The sequence below is a fragment of the Atractosteus spatula genome, chromosome 27, assembly GCF_055471065.1.
Source record: "Atractosteus spatula isolate fAtrSpa1 chromosome 27, fAtrSpa1.hap1, whole genome shotgun sequence".
Lineage (NCBI taxonomy): Eukaryota > Metazoa > Chordata > Actinopteri > Semionotiformes > Lepisosteidae > Atractosteus > Atractosteus spatula.
Genome location: NC_142732.1, coordinates 11461979 through 11487825, shown reverse-complemented (window position 1 = coordinate 11487825; position 25847 = coordinate 11461979). Strand labels below are relative to the sequence as shown.

At 47.2% G+C, this 25847-nt stretch overlaps 2 protein-coding genes across 7 annotated transcripts in view; both read right to left on the bottom strand.

The window, feature by feature from the left end:
* Positions 1–891: 891 nt before the first annotated feature.
* Positions 892–9542, bottom strand: LOC148814439 (protein NLRC3). Of its 2 annotated transcripts, none has more exons than XM_088906711.1 (8): positions 9261–9542; positions 6023–7905; positions 4889–5272; positions 4529–4615; positions 4182–4265; positions 3695–3778; positions 3156–3239; positions 892–2775 (listed from the first exon to the last, which is right to left on the bottom strand). In XM_088906711.1, exons 2-8 carry the CDS (start codon positions 7765–7767, stop codon positions 2682–2684), a joined length of 2562 nt encoding a protein of 853 aa, XP_088762837.1. In that variant the 5' UTR covers positions 7768–7905; positions 9261–9542; the 3' UTR covers positions 892–2681. The 2 variants fall into 2 exon arrangements, with proteins under 2 accessions (XP_088762837.1, XP_088762838.1); XM_088906712.1 differs by lacking the exon at positions 9261–9542 and having other exon boundaries at positions 6023–7078; positions 7244–7843.
* A 3438-nt stretch (positions 9543–12980) lies between these two features.
* LOC148814438 (unconventional myosin-Ic-like) overlaps positions 12981–25847 on the bottom strand; it is a 68728-nt gene continuing 55861 nt past the window's right edge. For all 5 annotated transcript variants that reach the window (XM_088906705.1, XM_088906710.1, XM_088906707.1 and 2 more), the window contains 14 exons: positions 25699–25816; positions 22891–23004; positions 22359–22435; positions 22060–22128; positions 21368–21452; positions 20763–20922; positions 20466–20549; positions 20040–20133; positions 19707–19762; positions 18869–19004; positions 17822–17892; positions 17620–17717; positions 16692–16791; positions 12981–15852 (listed from right to left, as the gene is read on the bottom strand). In XM_088906705.1, coding sequence (XP_088762831.1) covers positions 15826–15852; positions 16692–16791; positions 17620–17717; positions 17822–17892; positions 18869–19004; positions 19707–19762; positions 20040–20133; positions 20466–20549; positions 20763–20922; positions 21368–21452; positions 22060–22128; positions 22359–22435; positions 22891–23004; positions 25699–25816 — 1289 coding nt within the window. In that variant the 3' untranslated portion in view covers positions 12981–15825. The remainder of the gene's footprint in view (positions 15853–16691; positions 16792–17619; positions 17718–17821; positions 17893–18868; positions 19005–19706; positions 19763–20039; positions 20134–20465; positions 20550–20762; positions 20923–21367; positions 21453–22059; positions 22129–22358; positions 22436–22890; positions 23005–25698; positions 25817–25847) is intronic.

Sequence of the window (25847 nt, the reverse complement as noted above, 5' to 3'; positions counted from 1 at the left end):
CACTTCCATACATCTGTAACTGACAAGATACCATTATCCATAAAGATCCTTGTATAAAAAAAATCCAGAAATGAAATTCCTGTGGTCAATTCAGTGGTTCTTTACTTAATGGAAAAAAAAAAGACACTGTGGCTGATGCCAACTTTCACTTCCATCTTAAAAAGCTTTCGGGCACTAGAACTGCCCATGGTCCAACGAGGGGGGTTCATGGGAGATTTGACCAACACTTCCAAAACCTTGCAGGGGAATCACAACATGTTCCCCTACAGAGGTACAGAAGGGAGCTGACGCTGAGCCTGCTCATTTCATTTGCCTCATTTTCATCACCAGAATTAGGCTTTCTAAAGAGTAACTGGGGTGGAATATCAATAAATCCAGAAGGGGGCATGTGAGCATTTCCAGAACGAATCCATATGACTCAAAACCCTCCCGTTAAATAGTGTATATACTGTAGGAGATTTATGGTGTGCCCTGTTAAATATATTATGGATGTGACTTTCTAGTGACAGCACACATTACGTTAGGATCTGGGCTCGGGTTGGGATGTCCCAAGCAATGACTCATCACTAGGCTGAGCTGGTCGGCGGGCGTCAGGTTGGCTGGCCACACAACAGCAGAGTGCTCAAGCAGTGCTCTGCTGTTTCAGAGGGATGTGCACAGACCTCAGAGCTCCCCGCACTGGTGTGAGAGTCACAGAAGGGCCATACACTAGGTAGCTGAGTTCATTAGACTGGTGAGGCTTTAAGAAAACTCTACAACCTAGAGGAGTTTCCTTTCCCTTTCTCATTTTAAAAATCTGGAGCTGAAGACTTAAACGGTCCCTGCTAAAGACCACATGTTTATTGACGAAAAAAATACTGGAGGCCTATTTCCAATTAAACCGGAAACAACTGGATGTTACCCGCTCTTTTATAAAGTAAAACTTTGAAATCCATTTTATTTTTTGACACACAAGGATTATGGAGTTCAAAAGCCATCTGCACCCGTTTATCCACAGGTGAAAATATAGAAACAAGAGTAAATATATCCATAAAAAAATCTAGGTAGATGAGAAAGACAAGAACGTTTCTATCAAAAAAAGTTGCTTAAAAACCGGTAACATAATGCTTCACCATTTGCAATGCTGTTACTACAATTTCAATTCTTATGAAGACAAACATCCTGAAAATGTTAAATACTAACTCATCAAAGAATCCATGTTAATGTAACAATGCTAGTAATGTGCTTCTTTGACAAAGCTACAAAAGTCACTTCATCGTTTCACCGTATTAACTCTGGGAAAATTCAGACAAAGTTATATACAGTAGCTTATATTCATGACAGAATATATAGAGAGACAGTTTTTCAAGTTCAACCTTTTCAGTTCAGTCTTCTCAACACATGTTGTTCACTTATAAAGTCTTATACCCGTGACTGCAGCAGCAGTTGGTATCTTGGGCTTTCTGTGGTGCGCACTGTCTCCACACTGAGGAGGACTCATCGCCCCAGAGAACACTTCAGACCCTCCTGTTAGTTCATTTTACAAGATGAGGTGCAGGTCATGTCTTCATCCCGATTCCTTCCAAGTCAAAACCAGTTCAACTCCAGACATGACCCAGTCCTGTCCAGACTCGTGGGCACAGACGGGCCGGAAACGGAAACGACAGCGCTGGACCAGCGATGAGAACATTTTTAATCTGACTGGGAGAGTAAGCCAGACTTCAGTCATGCAGTTCTGCTCTTGGTTTATTCTCAGAAACAGCGGTATGTTTAAGATACTTGTGGCTGCTGTACCTTTAAAGCAGCACTTTATTAAGGGCGATGTTAGTTTTACGTAATACTAAAGAATAATTTTAGTGATTTTAGTATTTTAGCAAATTAATAATTGCTTACACTTATATAACACTTTTCTGGACACTCCACTCAAAGCGCTTTACAGGTAATGGGGATCCCCTCCACCACTACCAGTGTGCAGCCCCACCTGGATGATGCGCCAGTACGCTCCCCACACACCAGCTCTCAGTGGGGAGGAGAGCAGAGTAAATGAAGCCAATTCATAGATGGGGATTATTAGGAGGCCATGATTGGTAAGGGCCAATGGGAAATTTGGCCAGGACGCTGGGGTTACACCCCTCCTCTTTTCGAGAAACGCCCTGGGATTTTTAATGGCCACAGAGAGTCATTAGACATTTACGTCTCATCCGAAGGACGGCGCCTGTTTACAGTATAGTGTCCCCGTCACTATACTGGGGCATTAGGACCCACATGGACCGCAGGGTGAGTGCCCTCTACTGACCCCACTAACACCTCTTCCAGCAGCAACCTTAGTTTTTCCCAGGAGGTCTCCCATCCAGGTACTGACCAGGCTCACACCTGCTGAGCTCCAGTGGGGTGCCAGTTGTTGTGAGTTGCAGAGTGATATGGCTGCTGGATTGAAAGAAGTCAGTCTTTAACCACTGCAGCTCCGCGCTGTGAAACTCATGTAACAGCCTGACCAAGCAGATGGCGATGCGAGTCCAGCATCACTCCGCAGCACGTCCAGGGGTTGCTGGTGGTGATAAGTCACCCCAGCAGCTCCTGACCAGAAGCCTACAGGTCAGGTGGGCACGTCTCCATGATGACATCGGTTTGGCTCAACGCTTGCCTTCTGCCTGACCCGCGCATACGAGAGAGACGACCAGCCCTGCCCGCCAGGCACAGCCTCAGGTGCAGGACTTGATGTCCAGACTCCCTTGGGTTTTCGCAAACTCCTTCAGCCTTCTCACCCCTGCTTTGGAGATTTTGTTGTCAAACAGCCTGGTGGAGAGAAAAGATACAGGGAGAGGACATCGGTACCATCGTGTTAAATTCAATAGGAGGCACCACAGCAACTGACTTTAAAAAAACAAATGAACTGGAAAATGAACAGTACTTAATGCAGTGTGAAAAAACATCAAGGAAGAGAAAAACTTTACATAATACCATAACCAAAACAGAAAGGTTGGGAAATGAAGGAACGAGAGGTTATGGTTATGGTTATGCAGTCTGAGCAGGAGGCTCTGGAGGTGGCTGAGGTGGCAGTGCTGTGCCTGCAGGAGAGGAACAGCGAGGACAGGACAGGCGGCCAGCAGGCAGAGCACCTGGAAGAGAAGCCACTGAGGAGAAGGAGAGTGGAGCACCAGTACGGGATGGCTCACCAGAGATACTCCAGCGTGGTGTTCTCGCGCAGAGCCGCCATGAAGAGCTCCGCCCCCTTGTCCGTTATCAGGTTGTCCCGTAACCTGGTGGCCAGAAACAATCCCAAAAGAACCAGGTCAGACTTTCCAGCAGCTGAAGCTTACCGAGTGGAGTTACAGGGCTGAATCTGCACAAGCTGCTCAGACAAACCGATCAGGGCAAACTGATGGTCAAGTTACACAAAGGAAGGCACAGCCAAGGGGCTTACAAGCAACAGACTGAGCTGCAGGCAGTTCAATGGGGTGACCACTTTGATCAAGGCATCCCTTTGGACTTATTTGGAGTCATTTCCGTTCTGTTAATTAGAACTACTATAAGCTGCAATTATAAAGCAAGCTTCATTGTTTCTTAACTCATGTCAGGTCCTTCCCTAACAAGTACTCTTCTCCAAGTGCTTTTCCCTGCGTGTGTCCTGCCAGGTCCTACAGAGGGACTCCAGCAAGGTTTCCTGAGGTCAGTCAGCGAGTTCTCTGCCTCCGGGAGACCTGTGTGTCCTCACCTGATGTCTTTAAGAGTCCTGTTCCTAATCAGGACGTCGGCGAGGCAGCCAGCCCCATCGTCCCCAATGTTATTAATGGCCAACCTGCACAGATCAGAAGGAAGTACCATACTGAGTAGAAGTAGTTAACACTCTCACCCAAGAATGCAATTAAAAGAACCATTTCACTTTTCACACAGACTTAACATCGCTCATTAGTGTCCAGATCCCTCACCTGGCCTCTCTGCCCTTCCAGAGGATGTGCATGCTTCTGTATTCCAATTCTACAATCTGAACGATCAATAATTCATCATGCAGTCTCTGTCTTAGTATCAGTTATCCACTAAGTATTTGCTCCCAAGTGTGCAATAGCACATAAAAACATAAGAAGTTAGAGAGCCACTCAGACCTTGTTGCATTTCTTCGCTTGTTAGTTGCTCAATGATCCAATAATTCCATCAGCAGGCTGGCAAACCAGAGAATGAAATGTGGAGGAGAAGACTCTCACCTCAAATCCACAACAGTGCTGTTCTCTTTCAGGCCTTCTGACAACATCTTGACCCCCTCTGACCCCAGGCCTGCACCCACCACCCTGCAACAGAAGCACAACACCCATCACTGGTGAACAAATGTCACCTGTCAGTGAAAACCTGAATTCCCAGGCCATGCTCAAACTTCATATTCTGACTGAAGACACTTCGGGTACTGACGCTGCAGTAATGCATGGATCTCCTTCACGAACATCAGCCAGATTTGCCATCAGCCTTTCCTTCAAAGTTGCAGCTGTTGAAAGTGGAATACTTCTTGGTTGTGGTGCTGGTTGAAAAAGAAAATCTCGTGGTCTACCCTACTCACCACAGCCTCTCGATCCTGCAGTCTGGACTCTTCAACACTGTGGCCAGGACGGCGGCTCCCTCACTGCCTAGGGGATTCTGTCCCAGCCTGACACACAACAGAGACAGGGAGCCTTTAAGCCAGAGGATCATCACAGAGCCAGGGCTGCTGGACATGTGTTTAATGTGGTCTGAGAGAAATGTGCTTTGGTGGCTGTGCACCACTGGTGTAAGTTAAGGTCGTCTGACTTTCAGGGGTCATTACCTTCAAGACTTTTTTTACCAAAACAAAAACACATTGAATTCTTTTTACCAGGGGAGTTGCTAAAGAGTCAAAATCACTTGCATGGCAATACCACTGGCTACAAGGAAGGGGGCGCACCTGAGAGTGCTGAAGAATGGCAGGACGGGCAGCAGCCGGCGCAGCCCGTCGGCCCCCAGCCCGTGGTTCTCCAGGTTCAGCTCGTCCAGATTGTTGGCCAGCTGCAGCAGGAAGGCCAGCTCGGTCCAATCCCGGGGGCTGTTCTGGGCCTGGCCCTGTGAGACGTGCGCCAGCCAGCTCTTCAGCCTGTCCATCATCCCAGGGTCCTGCGCCTCGTACAGGCAGTGACACACATTGACCTGCCTCTCCGGCACCAGGCTGCTGCTGTCCAGCTGCTTGTGAAGCAGCCGGAGGAGGAAGAGCTGGGGGTGTGCGCCACCAGGCAGCACGAAGATCCCCTCCAGGATCTGGCGTGTCCGGGGCACCAGCAGGCCCGACACAAACCTGCACGGCACAGAGACAAACTGCATCACCAAACACTTCCATAGCAACAGACATCCTACTTTTCAGTTTCTGAACACCTGTAGCAGAGTGCTCTGCACCCATTCGGAACACATTTCGTACAGGACAGCACTATCAGCACGCTTGCAGGGATGTGGAACAGGAATTAATAATAATTCCTTACACTTGTGTAGCGCTTTTCTGGACACTCCACTCAAAGCACTTTACAAGTAATGGGGATCCCCTCTACCACCAATGTGCAGCCCCACCTGGATGATGCAACGGCAGCCAGAGTGCACCAGAACGCTCCCCACACACCAGCTCTCAGAGTGATGAAACCAGTTCAGAGATGGGGATTATTAAGACGTCATGATTGGTAAAGGCCAGGGGGAAATTTGGCCAGGACGTCAGTGTAATGTAACACCCCTACTGTTTTTGGGAAACATCCGGGGATTTTTAATGACGGTGCCATTTTACAGTATAGTGTTCCTGTCAGCAACCTTAGCTTTCCCAGGAGGTCTCCCATCCAGGTACTGGTCAGACTCACACCTGCTGAGATTCTCTGGGCTGCCAGTCGTGAGTTGCAGGGTAATATAGCTGCTGGCTGAACTGCTGTTACTGCTATAGTTGTTACCCTGCATGGCAGGGAGTTAATTTGTTGACAATTTTCTAATTGGGATAAATCAAAGCATTAATGGAAGCAGAAAACAACATTTTAACTTGGTTGTAAATACAAAAAACTGCATAAGAGACCTGCAAAAGAGATCCATGTGGCCGGACTGATGGCGATGGCTCCAGTTGAAAGCCTCTTTCACCCTCTTCCTGAGAACTCGCTCTGGGCCGAAGAGCTTTCTCATCCCGGCTGCCAGCCTCCGGTGCACAGGAAGCAGGGCGGACTTCAGGCAGGAAAAGGGATCCATGCCGGTCTGGGATTCCAACACGTAATACAGAGCAGCAAAGAACTCCTGCAAGCTGGTGTGGACAAAGTGATAGCTCTTCTCGTAGGCAAGAAAGTCGCGGTCCTCTTTCAGGATCTCCACAAGGAACATTTTGGACAAGTCATTCTGGTCGAGGGCGAACCAGGTGAGGTCTCCAGGGCCAAAGATAAACCTGCGTTCCACTAAACCCTTGAACGCGAGGGCGCCCAAATCTTTCAGACGAGGCCTCATGGTCCTTAGCAGCTGCTGAGCCTTCAGGAGCTTCTGAATCTGCGATCCGTCTTTCTGCTCCCCGTGGAAAACCAGAATAGCTTTGAGGAAGCGGCAGTAGATCTCCGTCACAGTGACAGTGTTCTCAGTCCCGGCCGTCACAGAGATTTTCTCTTGCAGGGCAGTAACAATGATCCAACAGAAAGCTGGGATATGGCACATCAGGAAGAGAGGGGGGCGAGCCGAGACATATTGCCAGATTTCCTCGGCTGCCTCCGGAGTTCCACAGCTCTTCCTGAAATATTCTTTCTGCTGGAGAGCTGAGAACCCTAAGATCTTGTAGAAATTCTGGATAAGCACCTGTGGAATTTTGCTGACAGCATGAGGCCTGGAGGTTATCAGCATGGAGCAGCCATGCAGCAGGTTTCCCTTGAGTAGATTGACCACCATGTGATTGATTCTCTGAGGCATTTCGGGATCGGTACATTTCGGCGTCTTGTCAAAATCCAAGGGAAACTGGAACTCATCCAGCCCATCAAAAATGAATAAAATCCGAGAGGGATCTTTGGAGAAAACCTGGTTTAAGATGGGCTTCAGATGGCTGTAATGGGTGGACAAGAGTTCCTGCAGGCTCCTGCACTCTGTGATGAGGTTCAGCTCCCTAAAGGTGAAGATAAAGACAATCTTGGATGTCAAGGAATCCTTGGCCCAGTACTGGACAAACCTTTTGGTGACAGTGGTCTTGCCACTACCTGCCACGCCACAGAGAACGGCGGTGACCATGTCCTGCTGCAGCAGATTCTTACTTATGGTCTCAAATTCGCACCTGCGCTCCGAATCCAGCTTCTTGAAAGCGTTCCCCACCTCCGTCACCTCGTGCTGCCCCCGCACGGTAAAAGTCTCGTTCAGCGAAAGGGTGATCTCGGTGTAGCTCTCCTCCAGGGGCTGGCCGGGCCTGCTCTTACCAATGTAATCCACCACTGTGCCATGCTGGCTGCCCAAAATCTTCTTGTGTACTTCCAAGAGGTTCTGGAGAGTTTCTAAGCCGCTACCTTGACTGTGCTGCTGCTGCGGCTGGCTCCGAGCCTGGAGCAGGAGGTGTCTCTTCCTCTCCAGCATGTCAACGAAGGCCCTGCAGGACTCCTCCCCCCTGCCATGCAGCACATCCAGCAGGTTTCTCATCTGGTCCGTTTTCCCCAGGTGATCTCCCCGGACGAAGCTCACGTCCTCAGCGGTGATCACCTGCTCTTCGTGCAAGAGGTCCAGGACTTCGGAGATGCACCTGCTCCACATCTCCACCAGCTCCGGCCTCCGCTCCTGGAGCTGCAGGCTGCAGGGCCCCACAGCCATTCTCCACAGGCAGCCTCTCCCTCGGGCTGCACCCTCACCCGGAGCGTCTCCTCCTCCTCTTCCTCGTGTGCAGGGCCAGGCGTGCTCGGCGTGCTGCTCATGGCTCTTCCTCCTGCTCCATGAGCAGATCACTGCGGTCTGAGGATAAGGAGAAGAAGAAAAGGTTATTATCACCAGCAGCCCACTGTAGCTAAGCAGGTGTGAGCCTGGCCAGTCCCTGGGTCCTAATGCCCCAGTATAGGGATGGGGACACTATTCTGTAAACAGGCGCCGTCCTTCGGATGAGACGTAAAACCGAGGTCCTGACTCTGTGGTCATTAAAAATCCCAGGGCGTTTCTCGAAAAGAGTAGGGGTGTTACCCTGGTGTCCTGGCCAAATTAACCCCCTGGCCTTTACCCATCATGGCCTCCTAATAGTCCCTATCTCTGAACTGGCTTCATCACTCTGTTCTCCTCCACACTGAGAGCTGGTGTGTTGGGAGTGGACTGGCACACTATGGCTGCCATCGCATCATCCAGGTGGGGCTGCACACTGGTGGTGGTAGAGGGGATTCCCATTACCTGTGTCATCAGGACAGCTAGACCTGCTGGACACACGTGAGCCTGCAGTTCCTTCACTGGTGCAGAGCCCAAAGAACCACAGTCTGCTGTCTGCCGTGCCATTAACACATTCAGAGGCAGTCTGACCGTCTTGCATCTGAATATACAGTATCAACAACGAAGAGCGAACAGCCTGGACAAGCCTCATGTCCCTTGGGAACACCCGGCCACCGCAGAAGAAAGGTCTGCACTCCTGTAGCAGGTCTTCAGGGTTATTCGGACTCTTACATTTACTAATCTGTCTCCTACAAAGCACATCTACTGTACCGCCTTACTCTGGAACAGGGATTTTCAACGAAAGGTCCCCAGATACGAGGAATACGTCACCACTGGTCTGGTCAAGTAAACTAAGCTCAGAGTTGATCTGCGATCCCGCTTTTAGTACTACATGAAGACAGTGATTACAGGGCTCAGCTTGATCTGTTGTTTACACGGGGGTTCTTATTTTAAAGGGGACCTTCCAGAAGAAAGAGAAAACCCCCGATATAAAAGGCTGCCTGCAGCTCGGCTTCTGAAGCTCAGTGCAGCGCAGGGGGTTCCGGGAAAGTCCCGACTTTGCCGAGTCCTTCAAACAGCCCCGGGTGATGTAACTGCAGCTTGCGAAGCAAACATCCAGGAAAAAAAAAACAATTAGAAATCACAAACAGAAAATACGACGTATGGCGCGTTAACTCAAAAAAAGACGTGAGTTATAAGTACCGACTTTACCGAAGAACTAAAACCAAAATTAATTTTAACCGCGTTGGATTTAATCCACGCCCTCCTCTCGCATTCTGTCGCTTTCAGACACCAACGCGATCCACCAACACGTCTGAAAGGGCTACACAATATCGATTAAGAGACGACACGCCCTGTTGTTGTGCTTCCAGGAATAAGAGAAGCGAGATTCTTACCTCGTCTGAAATCCGACCCCGGTGGAGAAGCTGGTCTGGACTGCCTGACAGGTCTCCGAGCAAGGAAGACGGTTTTCCAGCGATTGTCCAGCTTTGTTCAAGTAACTTCCTTTTTTCAGGTCGCAGGCAGTTCTTCGGTACAAAAAAAAAACAAACAAACAAGCAAAGTACTGACCCAGTCACCAAATCATTGCAAATGCCTTCCTTTCTCTTTCGATTAAAAATGGACAGTATTTTTTCCGAGCGAGAATGGACGTGACTGTATTGCAGCAGCGCTGACACAAAAAATGAGAAATCATATGACTTGCCGACTGTCGTCCCACCTCCCAAAACACAGTCAGCTGACCCAGGCAAGGGCTTCATTCATTCTCGGGCGTGTGGAGTGTGAGCAGACTTTAAACACAGAGGCAGGATCTTCGAATAGATATCCGACCGCTCATTTATTTTTACTGTGAGTGCTCTTTCTAAAACTCCTGTAATGGACAAAATCGGTCTCCTTTTAACCCCGGTTAACAAAGTATCTAGGCTCGGATTTTAGTTAAAAGCTGCAGTCCAGCTAAAAATGACCGCCTCATGCAATCTTTGCCTGCTTCAGAGGAACGAGTCCAGTTCAATTAATAACTTGTTGGATTGGTAGATAAAAGCTCTTTTGGAGTGAAAAAAGACTTTACAGCCAACCGGAGCAACTTTCTTAGGGCGAGACGTTAATTTCAAAACTGGACCAGGACATACTAGACTGTGTTACTAAGCACGATGCCACGATTAATACAAACGACAGAAAGAGAAAACTGCTTGATTGTTAACAGCTGTAAAAAAAATCCTATTCAAACTCCATTACACATAACCAACCTCCCTTAAAAGCAAGCAGCAATGTGAGCAAATGGATCTATAAAAGGTCTAACTTTTTTAAGCTATGACCTTATGACATTATGCTTATGACCTTAGCGGTCATCTTCAAACCGCACTGTGGAAGACTGAACAGCTGTTTGAATAAGCCAAACCAAGTATGGTAATGTGCAGTACATACCGTATACACTCATATTCCAGATAGCAGGTGTGCTGTAAGTGTATGCAGTATCTACTGTACATTACAGCATGCCTACTATCTGGCATATAAGTCTATACAGTAAATAATGCATGCTATACACTGTAAACAAATATACTGTATACACATTCTAGATAGCAGGCGTGCTGTAATGTGCAGTATAAACCATGTACACTTATATTCCAGATAGCAGGGCTATCTAATTGCCTTACAATTCTTCCATTGTGCACTGTTCCAGATTGCACGATCCAACCAGCTCCATAACTTCTGCATTGATTCTGCTTATGATCCATTCAGTGATTAACAAGCTGGTAATAGGACACTTCTGGTACGGAGCAGACCGAAGGTCTCAGGCTGAGTAGTCCACTATATCAGGAGCGAGAGACCAAGTGGAAGCTTCCTTTTAAACCAGGAGGATGACAGGTTTTCAGATCCCTTGAGGAAGACCATGGAAAAGCCTTCCAGAGGGACTGTGCTTCAGCCAGCACTGCACAACCAGACCACGGACCACACAGAGGCTTGGTTTTAAATGGTTTTATTGTTTCAGTGTATTCCTCTGATTATACAAGAATGTGTATACAATTCAGAACTCATACATCGTCTCTTTGTTTGTTTTTTTTAATTAGATAACAGAAACTGGTGCAAGACAGGCTGGAAAAGAAAAAAAAACTTGTTTTACCAAACCCGCTGCAGGCTCATCTCCCCCCCGTGAAATAAATGACATCATCAGGAAGGTAGTTAAAGGAGCGGAACAGTCAGCGTGATTCCAAGATCCCTTTAACGCGCAGTGCGGCAAAAAAAAATCTGCAAACAGCCACACATCTTTAGAAAGAGAAGTTGTCCTGTAAAAATTTTAAAACACAAGGCACATCAGCAAGTCCCATTCTTAGGAAAAAAAAAGGATATCAGAAAGGTATGAGCATGCACTTGGCATTAACGATTGGCTCCAAGTTTTGTACACTTTTCCCAAATCATACCTCCTACCAGCAGAACATCAGAAAACTCAATAAATAAATGCGTAAACAGTTACAGTAGACAACAATGAGATTTGAGCATTGTTTGGCTAGTCTGCTTTGATGCTATGCACCCTGGAAAAGTGTTAAACAAGTCAGGTTGCCTGTGCGCTTCAATGATTGGCCACTGAACCTAACTGGAGGCTGATGTGACTGAGGCATGACTTGAGCTTTTGACACGACGGTGTGCAGGAAAAGCTTTGGGGAGTAACTCCTAGGAACCCCAGCTTGTGATGTTCCGAGTTTCCAGGAATCAGGTGCACAGAGCTCCCAGCTGTGTTTTGACACAAGTACAGGGTCGAACTCTCGTTGTCATTAAAAGTGAAACTGAGGCTGAATTTCTCAACTCCTTAACCCAACCACCATTCAAAAGGTACAAGCTCAGCACTCCCACTGGGGAGAAGCAAATGTTATGGCACCAAGCCCCAGTCTGCACCTGTATAGACTTACTCCAGCCTTAGCAAGACTCAAACTTCGTCTCTAGAACACGCTGGTCTCCTCAGGTCTTCCAGACCCTTCCTGGTAGGTCTTGGAGAAAGACAGTAGTTTTAGTCAAATAAAACTGTTATGTATTTTGATTCCGTAACTCAGAGCTTAGATGTAAGGAACCCCAGAAGGTCATCTTGACCAATCTGAACCACAACAAACGAAGACATTGGGAAAGGACTAGGACAGTCTCAGGGGCTCAGTCTCTGCTCCTGGTACACCAAGCATCTTCTGGAATTTCAACAGCCAGACCAGCAAAGTAAGTGGTCCTTTGTTATTTATACAGAATGTTTCTTAAGGTCTTTAACAGTTAAGCACCCAAAACATTCACTTCATATAAAGGAAAGGTTATGGATACAACTGCTCAGAACATGGTAGAAGTGTTGCCATTGTGCAGTTAAAAAACATCCATCATGTATCAGAGCTGGACTGGACTGGTACAGAACTGTACAGACCCTGCAGCCTCCAGGAACTCAGTCCCAGAGCCTTGAATTAGGAGGTCATAATTACTGTACTGACAAAAAAAAGCCTGTGTGAGTTTTAAAAGAGCTGTTTTAATCCAGATTCCTAATCATTGTATAACTAGGAAACCTTAAGTTTCTAACGGCTGCTTTCTTTCAGACAACCCTGTGCCTCAGTCCTGAGCCTTTCCCAGTGAAATACAATCACGCTGATTAGATCACACAATGCAATAGTTACCTGCATGCGCTGTGATGCGTCATTCACCAGTATTCACCAGACACATGACTTTCAGCAATTATAGACACTGCTGTCCGTGATCAAGGTCGGGGGGCAGGTGCTGGTCAGCAAGGTGGACACTGTTGTCTGCGATCAGGGTGAAGGGGCTGGTCAGCAAGGTGGACACTGCAGTCTGTGATCAGGGTGAAGGGGCTGGTCAGCTAAGGTGTCTTGCAATTAGGGTAGGAAGGGACAGGAGCTGGTCATGTTGAAAATGAAACATACAATGAGCTAATGAAATGATCACATGTACCAGGTTTTTGAGACTTGGAATTCTTCAGCCTGGGTGACTAAAACTAAACTTGTGTTCCTGCACCCCAATCCCAAAAGCATATGAAAAAGCAGCTGCCCAATTTCCCACCCCTGAGCGATTGTCACAGAAACCAGGAATGCTGCCTTTCAGAGAGCAGCCCTGCCACAGCGCAGAGGAGCAGGAGGTGGCCAACAAGAACATTTATTTTTGAAGCTTCTTCATACAAAGATAGCAATAACGCAAACTGGAAGCATTAGGAACACATTATCCACCTTCATGACCTTCTGCAAGAAATCAAACTGCCAAAAAATTAAATGTCCAACCCATTACATTGATATTGCACATATTAAAAAGGCTATTTAAAGACTAAAGTCATTATTTACATATATTTACCCAAATCTTCTATGGCTTTTTTAATGATTTCTATTTATCCTATGGTTTATAAATCATCATTTCACTCCCTTTTACAATCAAAGTATTAAAACAGATTTCCAACTGTACTGTTTTTTTTTCATTTTTAATATGATTAATGAAAAATAAGAAACATTACTGAAAAAATATTTTGTGAAGCACACAGATGTGTTACTTGGAAGAACAGTGCATTTAACAATGTTTTTAGATAGAACCAAAAACAAAAAGACGTTAGAAAAATTTGAAAACGCTCAGAAGTTGTTCCTCTCTGGTCAGCTGTCTCCTACATCACCCTGCTGTCCCAAACGGGTTTGTAACAGGGGCAATGGATCCATTTTGATTGCCTCACTTTCCTTTGGTCTCTTACTGAACACCCTGTATCCCAGTAAATGTCTGCAGAATTTGAGCCACGTACAACATTGATCAGTACTCTGCAAATCAGTACTGAACTGCCAGACATACAGAGTGTGTCCAAACAGCACTGACCAGTACTGAACTGCCAGACATACAGCCATATTACCTGAGTTCTTTAATCATTCGAAATCAAGTGCATTTGCTTTTGAACTGGGGAGATGATAAAGCCATGTTTCTCCCATTGTAAATATAATTCATTGTATTAATACACTAATCTTACCAGTAAAGATTAATGATTTAAATTTGTTTTGACACTAGTTTAAAGTGTTGTCCATTCCACAAGTTCATTCTATAAAGCAGTAGCATCTCTGTTCTATCCAGACCACGTTATTCCCACAATCCTGGATTTCGCAGATGGATACTGGGATAGTTAAGCAAAAATGGTATTTAACTCCCTAAAATAATCTGACCATGGAGGCTCAACCCCTGAGAGTCTCTGATCTACAGGCAGACACCAAGGTCTGGACAAGAGGGGAAGTCTGAAAGGAGAAGAGGCTAAACGAGTTTATTTTTTAACAGCCCCAAGGGCAGAATATTGCAATGAAAGAATAAAAATTATTAAAGGCATTAAAAATCTTTTATTAAAATCTTTTAGTAAAACTGGATGCTACTTGGTAAAATTTTGGCTTTGCTTATATGATGAGCGACATCCTGGGTGGCCTGAGTGGGGGGAGGGTCTGTCTACTTGATTCTCCAGCTCTCTCATCTCTTTGACACCTGAGGGACGCAGAACGACACTGCATTCGCACACAGAAACCTAACTTAAATGATTTTAAAAATCTCGAGAAGAAGCATGTCTCTCTCTGGGCAAGGCACAATAGTAATCTGGGGCAATGATATGACAATCACAGAACATATATTCTGCATCAAAGAAACACCAAGCTTGTGTTTCTCACACATGGACAGACAGATGGAGATTATTATTGGCTAACAATGAAGAACCCTAAATCTGGGCTGGCAAGACTAAACATGCCAGCTATCCAAAAAGTCCTCAGCATTCAGCACTCTGAGGAGCCAGCAGGTGTGGAGATGGGCTTTGGTAACCAGACAAATGTACTTTCATTGAGCTTCTTACCCACATAAAGCTAAATCCAAGCAGGTCTGTCCAAGCACACTCTGACGTATGATCACAGAGGATTCATATTCCTGAACTACCACCACCAGCAGACATAGTGCCGTGATATACATCATGCTGCTGTGTTCAGCAGGATAAATAATGGCATATAATTGCATGTTACAGTATTCTGTGGCTGTGAGAAATAAGTGAATAATGAGTAATAGAATAATGTATAGCACAGCTAGTGGGCTGGATTAGACTGGACTGGACTCTGTAGGAGTTGGGGTTAAACACAAAAACGAGGCTTTTGTCCGTGTCCAGACTCCGAAGGATTCACCCCCTTGGAGGAGGTGGGAACCCCAGTCCAGGTGCGCTGGTCTCTCTGACAGTGGTTTTTTGGGGGGACAGAAAACCAAGGAACAAAATTCCCCCAAGAGTGATGAGGAGGGTCTGCCTTCAGCGTGTCCAGCTCCTCATCCCTGGACCTGTGGACAGTCCTCGGCGGGACACGGCCCAGATCTGAGTCCACAGCTCTTTGACGGTGACACGCACAGGAGTTATACAGGGGCAGAGCCACAGAAGAAGCAAATCCGACTCCAGGTCCTGCACATGCTGCCTGCCCATGTTTATTTCTGTCTGATCAAGATCACCGCTAATCAAGTACTGAAGATCCTTTAAAAAGAGTCTGATCGGCTGCAGGGCTGATGGCAAGTGCATTTCTCCTGCTCCTGTGGGAAGGGGCTGATCTGACGATCCGATCGAGAGACAGGTGCACCTTTAACATCTGTCCTTTTTCTTTAGACTTGCATCAAGCCTGTGTAGTGTGAGGTTTCATTGACGATCACACCTTGGTTTGGTTTTTAGTGTATTTCTAATATGAAGCAATAATTATAGTAATGATAATAATAATAATATTAATTAAAAAAAATAAAACATTTTACATTTTTGTCATATTTGGAAGCACAAGCCTTTGGTGCTGGTAAAGAAGCAAAAATAGATCTGATTGGGTAAGGCGGAGAAATCACTAGCGTTTTCAGCCAATGAGTGGCAGAGCTGGCTGTGACAGCTGTAATCTAATTGGAGGATGGGTTCTGGTAGGTATCCTTTTTTCTTTATTGCTGCCTCTTTCGATTGGTCGATCCCAGTCATCATCTGGAGTTGAGCCGAGGAGCAGTCTAAAAACAGCAATTTAAATCACAATGAGCTCAGACACAGGAACACAGCACCGTGGTGTCACCTTGTTTATTCATCTGGCCATTCAATGCATTCAGGATTTTGTGTGTATTCTGATGTGGCTGAAAAAAGACATTTCTGTGCAATTTGATGTTCTCAAAGCAATAGAAACACTGAAGTGAACTGATGGCCCTGCCAGGGGAATGGGAACCAGTCGTTTTCAGCAACTACTGTGAATTCATATAGGGAGACCTGAGAGACAGTCCTCCGGGCTGACCTTGAGCACTGCAGAGGATTTAGAAGCAGACACTCAACAAGACAAACTTGTTCAGTTTTACTCAAGACACAACAGAGTTAAGCACGTCATTTGGCAGCACACTTCAAGACTGCAGCTGAACACAGAGGACATACTGAACACTTCAAAACAGGGAATGAGGTTTAAGGGTAATTGAGATACAATTTGTTGCTTCTCTCTGAAAATATCACTTAGGTAATCCCCATATGCTAATACACAAAAAGACAGGTTCACCAGAGCATAAGACATTCAAATCTTAAAATCACTGAAAAATAATTGGACAATCCTGGTGAGCTGCACCAGTACTTGTTGCTGTTTTCTGCATCACCACTAGGTGCCAGCATGGAGCCAAGCGTGACAACACAAAACCAAGACACCCCAGTCATTTCCTGTTTCTTTAATTGAGCAACTACTGATCTTCACACTGTAGTGACTCCTATAATCTCTGAGGTGTTCGCTGCACTTGAAAAGTGGGTGTCTCGTGTCTATGCTGTGCAGTGAGCAAGCCCACTCCCCTCCCACCCCCCAGCTGGGCCCCTCTCTTACCACAGACAGGTGCCCGTTCTTGGCCTTGGCAATGAGCAGCTCTGAGCCGGAGGTGAAGTCGATGATGCCCTCCTTCCCCTGGCCCACCGTGAACTTGATACTGTGGAGCAGAGAGGAAAGTTACAGCCTTACCCTCTCGTGCTGCCTCTCCCACTTTCACTTCAACTTTATTTGTCATTATAATTACATGGGTGCATAGTATAGTGAAAAGTGCTTGTCATTAGCCTATAAATAGAACAGCAGACAAGACAATAGACAGTAATGCAATAACAATAACAGTGTGAACAACAGTATGGTGCCAGTGCAAAATTGTCAGAAACTGTGCAAATATGCAAAGAGAGAAAAGTATACAAACAGGACAAAAATAGCACAAAGGTAATTTGGCGAACAGTGCAAAAATAATACGGAGATTAATAAATAGTACAGCTAGTACAGTTTTAAGTATAATTCCAATTTCACTTCCTCTGTACAATTAATTTCACTTCTCACTCTCTCCAGCCCTGCCCTCACCGATAGCACTGCGTGCCTGCTGGCTCCTTGGAGCTGCTGGGCACCCTGTGTCCGAGAGCCCAGGACCCTGGCAGACCACTGCCACCCTGTCCCTCAGTGGTTCTCGGCCCGTTGTGCGCTGCCAGGGGAATCCTGGACAGAGCCAGACTGACGTGACCCCGGCTCGAACCCATGACCACCATGCTCAGGCCTTTACTGGATCACCCCCGGACTATACTACATTACATGCACTTAATTTAATATACATAGAACATTTTTATTTCAGTTTAATCCACCAGGTGGGGCCGCACACTGGTGGTGGTGGAGGGGATCCCCATTACCTGTAAAGCGCTTTGAGTGTCCAGAAAAGCGCTGTATAAGTGTAAGCCATTATTAATTATTAATTTATTTTAGCCAGTCGGACAGATTTCTCTCTCACCTTCCTTGGTTGATGTTGATGTTGTTCACTTTGTCCGCACTCATGGCCACTTTGGTCAGGGTCTCAACCACATGATCGCTCTGAAGCACGACATCTCCCTGCACAACCGGGCCGGGAGAACAGGGTCAGATGTCAAAGGTCAAGGACGGCCAGTGGTGAAGTAACCACCCTTTATACCACAAACTCCCAGCTGCCTCCTTACCTTCTGCTTGTTGTCCTCACAGGGCACATGGAGCACGAAGAGCCCGTCGCTCAGGGAACTGACAGAGATTCCTGCAGGAGGTGGAAGGTCACAGAGGGGTGAGAATAGCAGGAAGGTGGAGAAACCTCTATAAATTGAGTGGAAGACCCTCCCCCCCACCCACACCAACGTAGGCAAGAGTTTCACTTTTCTACCCCATCTTGTCTGAGTGTTCCTGCTCCCCAGCCCTCAGCAGTATATTCTGCTGTATTGAAGAGGTTCAAGCAGGGAGCTGCGTCAGCTTGCACAGGCTGCAGAGGAACAGGGACAGCTTTATTCCCCACTGACAGGAAAAGAGACGTTTCGGCTGTTTTTTCAGGGTTAAGCGCAGGATTTGACAGCACAGGACTGCAGCTGAACACAGAGGACATACGTGAACACACTTCAAAACAGGGAATGAAGTTTAAGGGTAATTGAGATACAATTCGTTGCTTCTCTTCTGTGAAAATATCACTTAGTATATTTGGATTACCTAATACATAGATACACAGGTTCACCAGAGCTGAAGAAATTAAAATCACTGTAAAATAATTGGACAATTCTGCTGAATTCAAGCTCTTTGAGCTGCACCAGTAGACTTGTTGCTGTTCTCCTGCATCACCACTAGGTGTCAGCAGGTGTGAAGAAGGCTCCACAGCCAAAATGTGTCTCTTCTTTTCCTTTCAGAATAGAATAAACCTTTATTACCTGTTCCCTCTTCTGCATAATTGCTGTGCAGTTTGCAATTTCCAGCTGTTACGCTTGGGGCACAGCTTCATGGCTTCACACCCTGTGCTGCAAGGGGGAATGAGGACACTTGTTCACCCTCCTGCAGGAACCACCCCCCCAACTCTGTCCCCAAACCTAACCTGCAGCCCTAGCGTGACCGAAATCCCCTTCCGGGCAGGGAAGAGATCACGAATCCCCTGGTTCCAGATGTGTGCGAGGGACAGGAGCGGACAGGAGTACCGGGACCAGTCCTTAAACGGGACACGCGCGATTTCCGCGAAGGCACAGCCCGAGTCCTACCCTTCAGCGAGCTGTAGTCAATCCTCTGCTTCACTCGGGCCTCCTCCACGATGAAGGCGCAGCTCTGCATCAGGAGCAGCTGCCTTGCCCGAGCCTTGTAGCCCTTGCGGTCGTACTTGGTCACCGGGACTCCGTACTGCCAGAAGAGAGAGAGAGACACAGGGTCTGGAGTGCTGAGCCGATCAGGCAAGGTCTGTCCCCGAGGCCAATACCAGGGTGCACTTGGGAACCTTGAAACGGATCAGAACTGACGGAAGGTGTGGAAGCTTAGGAGCACACAGAGAATTTTATTGCATTTATATGACATAGTATTGTGTTTAAACAAGAAACATTTGGCATTTACATCAGATAACATTTGGTAAAAAGTCATTAATGACACTGTGTTCTACTTCACGTATTCAAAACGCAGTACACGTGTTCCTTAGATGAGCTCTTCTGCACAAAGAGGAGTGTAACTATTCTTCTGTTGTTAAAGTCAATGATGGTCTGTATGGGATATACATTGCAAGATATTGACTACAATGTTTAATATTATTCAGAAATTATCATGTTTTGTTATCTCGTAAAAACACAAAGTTTCTTGTATAAACACAAAAGGTTTCTTGTATAAACACAATACCATCTCGTTTTAAACGCAAAACATTTTTTCTCATTTACAATGTTGGCCTGCAACCCACGTGGACAGAGAAGAGATCAGAATGAAGGACCCCACTGAAGGGCACACCACAGCATCCAACCACTGATTTGAACCCACGACCCTCCAGTCCCGACTCCAGAGGCCTGTTTGAAGGAGTGCTGGGAGACTGTCTCTTTTCTACCTGTGGTTTGACAAACTCACCTTCATCTTCTCGTTGCCCAGGGCCTGCAGAGCTTTGGGGTTTATTTCTTCACTGCCTGGCAAACAGAATAACAACACACTGTAAAAGGTGGAAGGAAAAAAGATGATAGGAGAGAAAATGAAGATGGGGTTTAATTTGGCAGTGTTCCTGCTAAAATTCTTTAAGCGCTGATTCTGTGCAAAATCACTTTCAGTATTCTGTTTGGAAAGCTCTTTGCTTCCGTTAAGGTCAGTTCAGATTGGAATAATGTCAGCTGTGAGATTAGTGCGGGTTTGTTTTGGAACGGAGCTCTTTCTGAGTGGCTGATCCTTTGGGAGCCCAGCAGTACTCACTCAAGCGGCTGCTCACAAAGAGTTTGGGCACACTCTGTGGGTAGTTATCTTTCTTGTCCTTGAAGATCTCACTGGCAACCACCTTCTGCTCCAGCTGGGGGAGACACGGATAGGGCGATAGAGATCAAGAAAAACAGTCAATAGTCACAAGCTGATTGTCAGCACAGACCAAAAGAAGGAACACACAGCATCTTGGATCATTCACTGAGCAGCTCAGAGTCATGTGAGACTTTTCCCAGCTTGGAAACATACTTCAGTAATGCAGCTTTCAAATGACCCACAAGAACCCCCAACAACAGACTAATCTAATACCCCCCCAGGACAGTCCCCGCCTGACCCCAGTGTCCGACTGGCCCCTGCCCAGGACAACCCCCGCCTGACCCCAGTGTCCGACTGGCCCCTGCCCAGGACAGCTCAGGTTCCCACCTGGTTTTTCCACTCGGGATTGATCCTCTTGCAGTAGCTCCACACCATGTTCTGCATGCACATCTTCCTCAGGTGCTCCGAGGCCTGCAGCAAGAGGAGAGCAACCCAACCATCACCTCCTCAACATCGCTAGTCAGGGATCAGATCAGGAGGCACAAACACATTGTGGTCACCAGTTTGAGGCCAGGGATTTTGCACTGATTGTCATCTCTGGGTTTGAGAAACAACCTGAGTTCATACTGTTTTTGCTCAAACAAGGGGTGGCTTGTGCTAATTTTTCGGGGTGCCATGGGGTACCTCAGCCAGCGCGGGCGGTGGGGTGGGCCAGCTCTTGTCCAGGACAGTCTTGGGTAAGCTGCGCCTCAGGCTCATCAGGAAGGAGTAACGCACATAGTCCAGGAAGTACTCGTTCTCTGGGCACCGCGGGTTGTGGCGGTAAATGAACCCCTTGATGAACCTGGAGAGAGAGTCCAGCAAGATGACCACAACCCTGACATCTGAGCACTCAGAGAGGGGAAGCCGATCGAGCCCTTTGAGCTGATTATCAAATATTCACCTCATATCCTATTTGGTATGTTTGAGGGCCATGGTACATTACTCATGTAACATCAAGAGTGGTTCTGAAGTTAACTGGCTTAATCAGACAGGTGTGGCATGAAATTTGGGCACCTAGGAGTAATGACAATGGGTGGACTCACAATAAAAGTGCACTGCAGATAGAGGAATCCCAGCAACATCTGAACTCAAGGCCTCATTTTGGACTACAAACAAGTCTCTAACTAGTCAGCCCTATGGTGTTCTAAACCATGTGACCTCATATGGGATACAATCATCAGAGCAGGGCCAGTGCTGCTGTAGGATCTGGCTTCAGGACGACTCAGAGTGAACCAGGGCCACTGTACCTGCGAATGGTGTCGGCTGCCCATCTTCTTCGGGCGGCTCTCCTCCTGGCCAGGACCCCTCGCCACCACGCCTGGATCAGAATGGCTGCCAACAGAGAGACGGCATCACTGGCGGCACACTGCCCTGCGGCACCCACAGCCCAAGTGGCCTTTGCAAAAAGGCACCAGGTCGATCCCCGAGCCTGAAAGTCGCCATCCCCTATGAGACGGAGCTCTACACAGTACTGGTACTCCGTCTGGCCTGTAGTCTCTCCGACGACACCTCCCTGTCTGATATCTGGTTTTGCCGCGTTTTGAGCACTAATGATGCTGCAAAACAGTTGTCTGCAATAGAGCCTGCGAACATCCCTTTTTAAACTCTGCCATGACCTGCGGAAGTGTTTTAGCACCACAGAACCAAAACGGTCCACTTCCAACTAAGACGCAAAGCTTCTTAGGGAATTAATTCAAAGACACAGGGGACCGCAGTCCTGCAGATCTCCTTCAGTTGCCCATAGGGCTTGCAAACAATTCCTAGAATTAAGTGATTTGAGTACTTGGAACAGAATAAGAAACTGCAGGGTGCAGACAAGAAACGTTTAAGGGACATTAAATTCAAACAAAGGTGGGATCTGTAAATTCAGATCCATCTGGAAATACATTGTGGTGAAGGGTGAGGGCAGGGATTGAGAAAAAGATGGCGATTCCCTTACCGGACTGCCTCAGCTTGCGGTACTTGGTTTTCTGCTGGTATCCTCTCCACGAGGCCTGGAGCTTGGTGGCTGAGGAAGAGACAGAGCATCACACGGGTCTAATCTACACCAGCCCAGGGAGGCTCCTGGCTCATAACCCTTCTATTCTCCAAAGCTTTGATATGAAAGTGACACTGATTTTCTCCAGACTCTTCTAGGGTCTGGGGGAAATATTTCTCTACCAACATTTTGAAAAGGAGTGATCCGACAGGAATTGGCTCCTTCCTGACTCCCCTTCTCCTCCTTTTGATCACACTCACCCAGGCCGTGTTTTCTTGCCTCCAAGGCATCTTCTGTGGCAAACAGCGTCTTCGGGAAACGGATGAAGATTTTAGATCTGTGGGGACGCAGATGGGAAGTGGTGAATTCCCGATATGATCCTTCCTGTTGGACAGCACCTGAAAGTCACACTTTCCTACATTTCCATCTTCCACCAAACCTTGATCTTCCAGATCTTCCACCTTTCACCACAGGCGCAGATCCTTAGCCACAGAGCCACCGCTCCGGTCCAGTGGCTCTGTGGCTCAGGATCTGTGCCTGTGGCTAGAAGGTTGCTGGTTCAAATCCCACAGCCGGCAGAGGAATCCTATTCCATTGGGCCCCTGAGCAAGGCCCTTCACCCCAGCTGTTCCAGGGGCGCTGTATAAATGGCTGACCCTGTGCTCCTCTCCCTGTCTGTGTGTCTCATGGAGAGCAAGCTGGGAAATTCCTAATGCAAGAAATTGTATATGGACAAAAAAGTGATCTTATCTTATCTTTCACTCTTCCAGGGCCAAGAGTTTCAAGGCTCACCTGCCCAGCTTGTACTCCTCAGGCTTGTATCCCAGGTGCTTGACCAGCGTGGCCACTCCGTCCGCCAGCTTCCCGTTCCAGTTGGGCCAGGTCTCTGGACACAGCGACTTGTACCTGCAGGCACATCAGCGGGGCACTGACTGTCTAGTCTGTGCCATAAAAACACCCAGGTTCACTTGTTCTAGTGTGCCAAGCTCTCTAAAAAAGGCCAGATACAATTACACTACTGAAATTAAAAATAGTGGAAAATACATACCTGCACTGTTAGTTGCTACGTATCTCTTTAAAACCTGTGTATCTTCAGAAAATCCTGCATGACAGCAAATATCTTGGAAAATGATCATGGTTTGGCCAGAGCCACAAGGCAATGAGACGGAGCTGTGTTCCGCTGGCATCCTGCTCCAGTATGGGGCAGCCCACAGGAGAGGGAGAGGAAGAAGTCATTCTGTTCCTTTGTCTCTTCTCTGGCACACTCCTGCCATTCCTCCTTGGGCAGCATACCCACTGCTCGACAACTGCTGTGTCAGGCTCTGCTACTCTCCCACCTGCCTGTAGGAACTCTTCCTACCAGCGCTACCTCCCAACTCTACCCCTTCCAGAACTCTGTGGCCATTCTTGTCCTCTAAAGGCCTCTCTGTTCTCCCACTTCTAGAGCCCATTCCACATGAGAGCCCCTCAGCCCCTGATCAGCTTTCATGCTCTGAGGATTGTCAAACTGCTCTTATGCACTGGAAACAAGGGACACACACCCACAGGCTGGTTCCATTGCTACTCTGTATCAGTGTCTGTGAATGATCCTGCTTTAGTTTTCAAGATTTCATTTTTTTGGTATTTGTTCTGCATGGCGCATTGATTTGAGTAGAGTAGTTTATTGCCATATATACACGAATATTGGAATTCTTCATCGCGCTGATCTCTCGGAACATACACAGTACAACAGACAACACCGCACAATGTAGACAACAGGAACCATAAATATATTCTGGACAAATAAATAAATATGTAGTAGTGAGACCGAGAAAAAAAAACATGCCGAGTGCAGGTGTGTGTTGAGTCTGAGGCCCTGCAGTTACCCGTTGAGGATGCTCACTGCAGTAGGATAGAAGCTGTTCTTGAGTCTAGTGGTCTGTGCTTTAACAGTGTGATAACAAAGGGCAGGGGGGAGAACAGTTTGTGTCCGGGATGGTTGGGATCCTGAATGATGGATTGGGCTTAATGGCAACAGCAGATTGTGTGGATCTCACCATTGATGGTAAATCACCACCTGTAATCCTCTGTGCCGTTGCCACAACCCATTGTAGTGCATCTCTTTCATGCATGGTAGTACTGCTGTATCACATAGTGAGGACACTTTCTATGGTGTTGTAGTAAAAGTTCATGAGGAACTGCTTCCCCAAACTGCATTGCTTTAAGCACCACAGAAAGTGCAAGCGCTGTTGTGGCTTTTTCAGACTGGATACAGTGTTGTGACTCCAAGCCAGGTCAGTGGAGATCTGCAGGCTGAGGAACCTGAAGCAGCTGACAGTTTCCACTGCTGTGCCATTGATGCTGATTGGGGTGTGACTCCCTCTGGGTCTCCTGAAGACCACAATGAGCTTTATTTTGTCTTGTTGACATTCAGGCCAGATTGTTGTCAAGGCACCATCTTGTAACATGCTCCACTTCACTCCTGTATGTGGACTCATTTTTGTTGTTGATCAGCCCAATAATGGTCGTGTCATCTGCAAACTTAATGTAGTTGCTGCTGTAAGTGGCTGTCGTACAAGGAGTATAGCCTAGGACTGAGACAGCAGCCCTGTGGGGCTCCAGTGTTTAGGATCGCTATAGAGGAGATATTGTTGCCAATTTTCACCACCTGAGGTCTGCCCATCAGGGAATCCAGTATCCAGTTGCAGATAGATTTGCATAAACCCAGATTCCTGAGTTTTGGGAACAGCTTGGCAGGAACAATTGTGTTGACGGCCGAGCTGTAATCTATAAACAGCATCCTAACATAGGTGCCCTGTCCGTCTAAATATTCGAGGGCAGTATGCAGTGGTTCCTATTCGGGCAGTAAGCAAACTGAAGTGGGTCAAGGGAGTCTGAGCTAGAGCACTTTATATAGGACAATACTCGGCTTTCCAGGCTCCTCATGACCACTGAAGTGAGAAAACTGGGTGGTACTCGTTCAAGCAAGTTACCTTGGTCTTCTTGGGCAGTGGCACAATTGTAGTTTTCTTAAAGCACTCTGGTACAACTGACAGGGACAGAGAGAGATTTAAAAATGTCTCTGTACACTGGTGATAGCTGGTCTGCACAAAGTTGTAAATAGTTGTAACACTATTTTGCTTGCATTCAATGTCATCCCTTTATGTATTGCAAACACTCTGAACATTGTGACCATGAAAGATGTCTGCTATGCAAAGTATTATTTATTAATAGCTCCCTTTATACAAGAGCATGGAATGTTCTGTAGCCTCTGAAAATACTTGTTGACATTTTTGCGCCTTTTCCATCTCCATCAATAAACAGTGAAGAGTTGCAACACCACACATTCTGTAGCTCGGAGGGCGGCCAAAGAAAAGAGCTGCTTCAAACACAAAGAGAGAACAAACATTCGCAGCATCCAGCTGTCACTGAAACTATTTCAAGGGTCACCAGCGACAAAGAGCGCCCTGTGTGCCGCCACAGCAGGGCTTTTGTGCAGCTGGGTCTGCCACCAGCCGGCTGGGGAGACGTAGGAGCTGCTCTCCATTCCTCACCTGGACTCCCGCTGTCCTCTCGTTCATTTTTCAACAACATGAAAACAACCAGGACGCCCCAGCTCACCTCTGCAGGAAGACCTCGTACTTGCGCCGGTAAGCAAAGCCAGCTCGCCGCACACGCAGGTTCTCCATCAGACCCAGATACTTCACCTGGTGTCGGATCAGAACCTCGTCGAACCGGCCTGGAGGGGGGAGGGAGGGTGAAGGGAGAGA

Coding starts and splice junctions, on each gene's coding strand:
- LOC148814439 (XM_088906711.1), bottom strand. CDS start 7,767: ATGGCTGTGGGGCCCTGCAGCCTGCAGCTCCAGGAGCGGAGGCCGGAG. Junction 4,616..4,888: donor CCATTCTTCAGCACTCTCAG/GTGCGCCCCCTT, acceptor GTTGTGTGTCAG/GCTGGGACAGAATCCCCTAG. Junction 4,266..4,528: donor TGCAGGATCGAGAGGCTGTG/GTGAGTAGGGTA, acceptor CTTCTGTTGCAG/GGTGGTGGGTGCAGGCCTGG.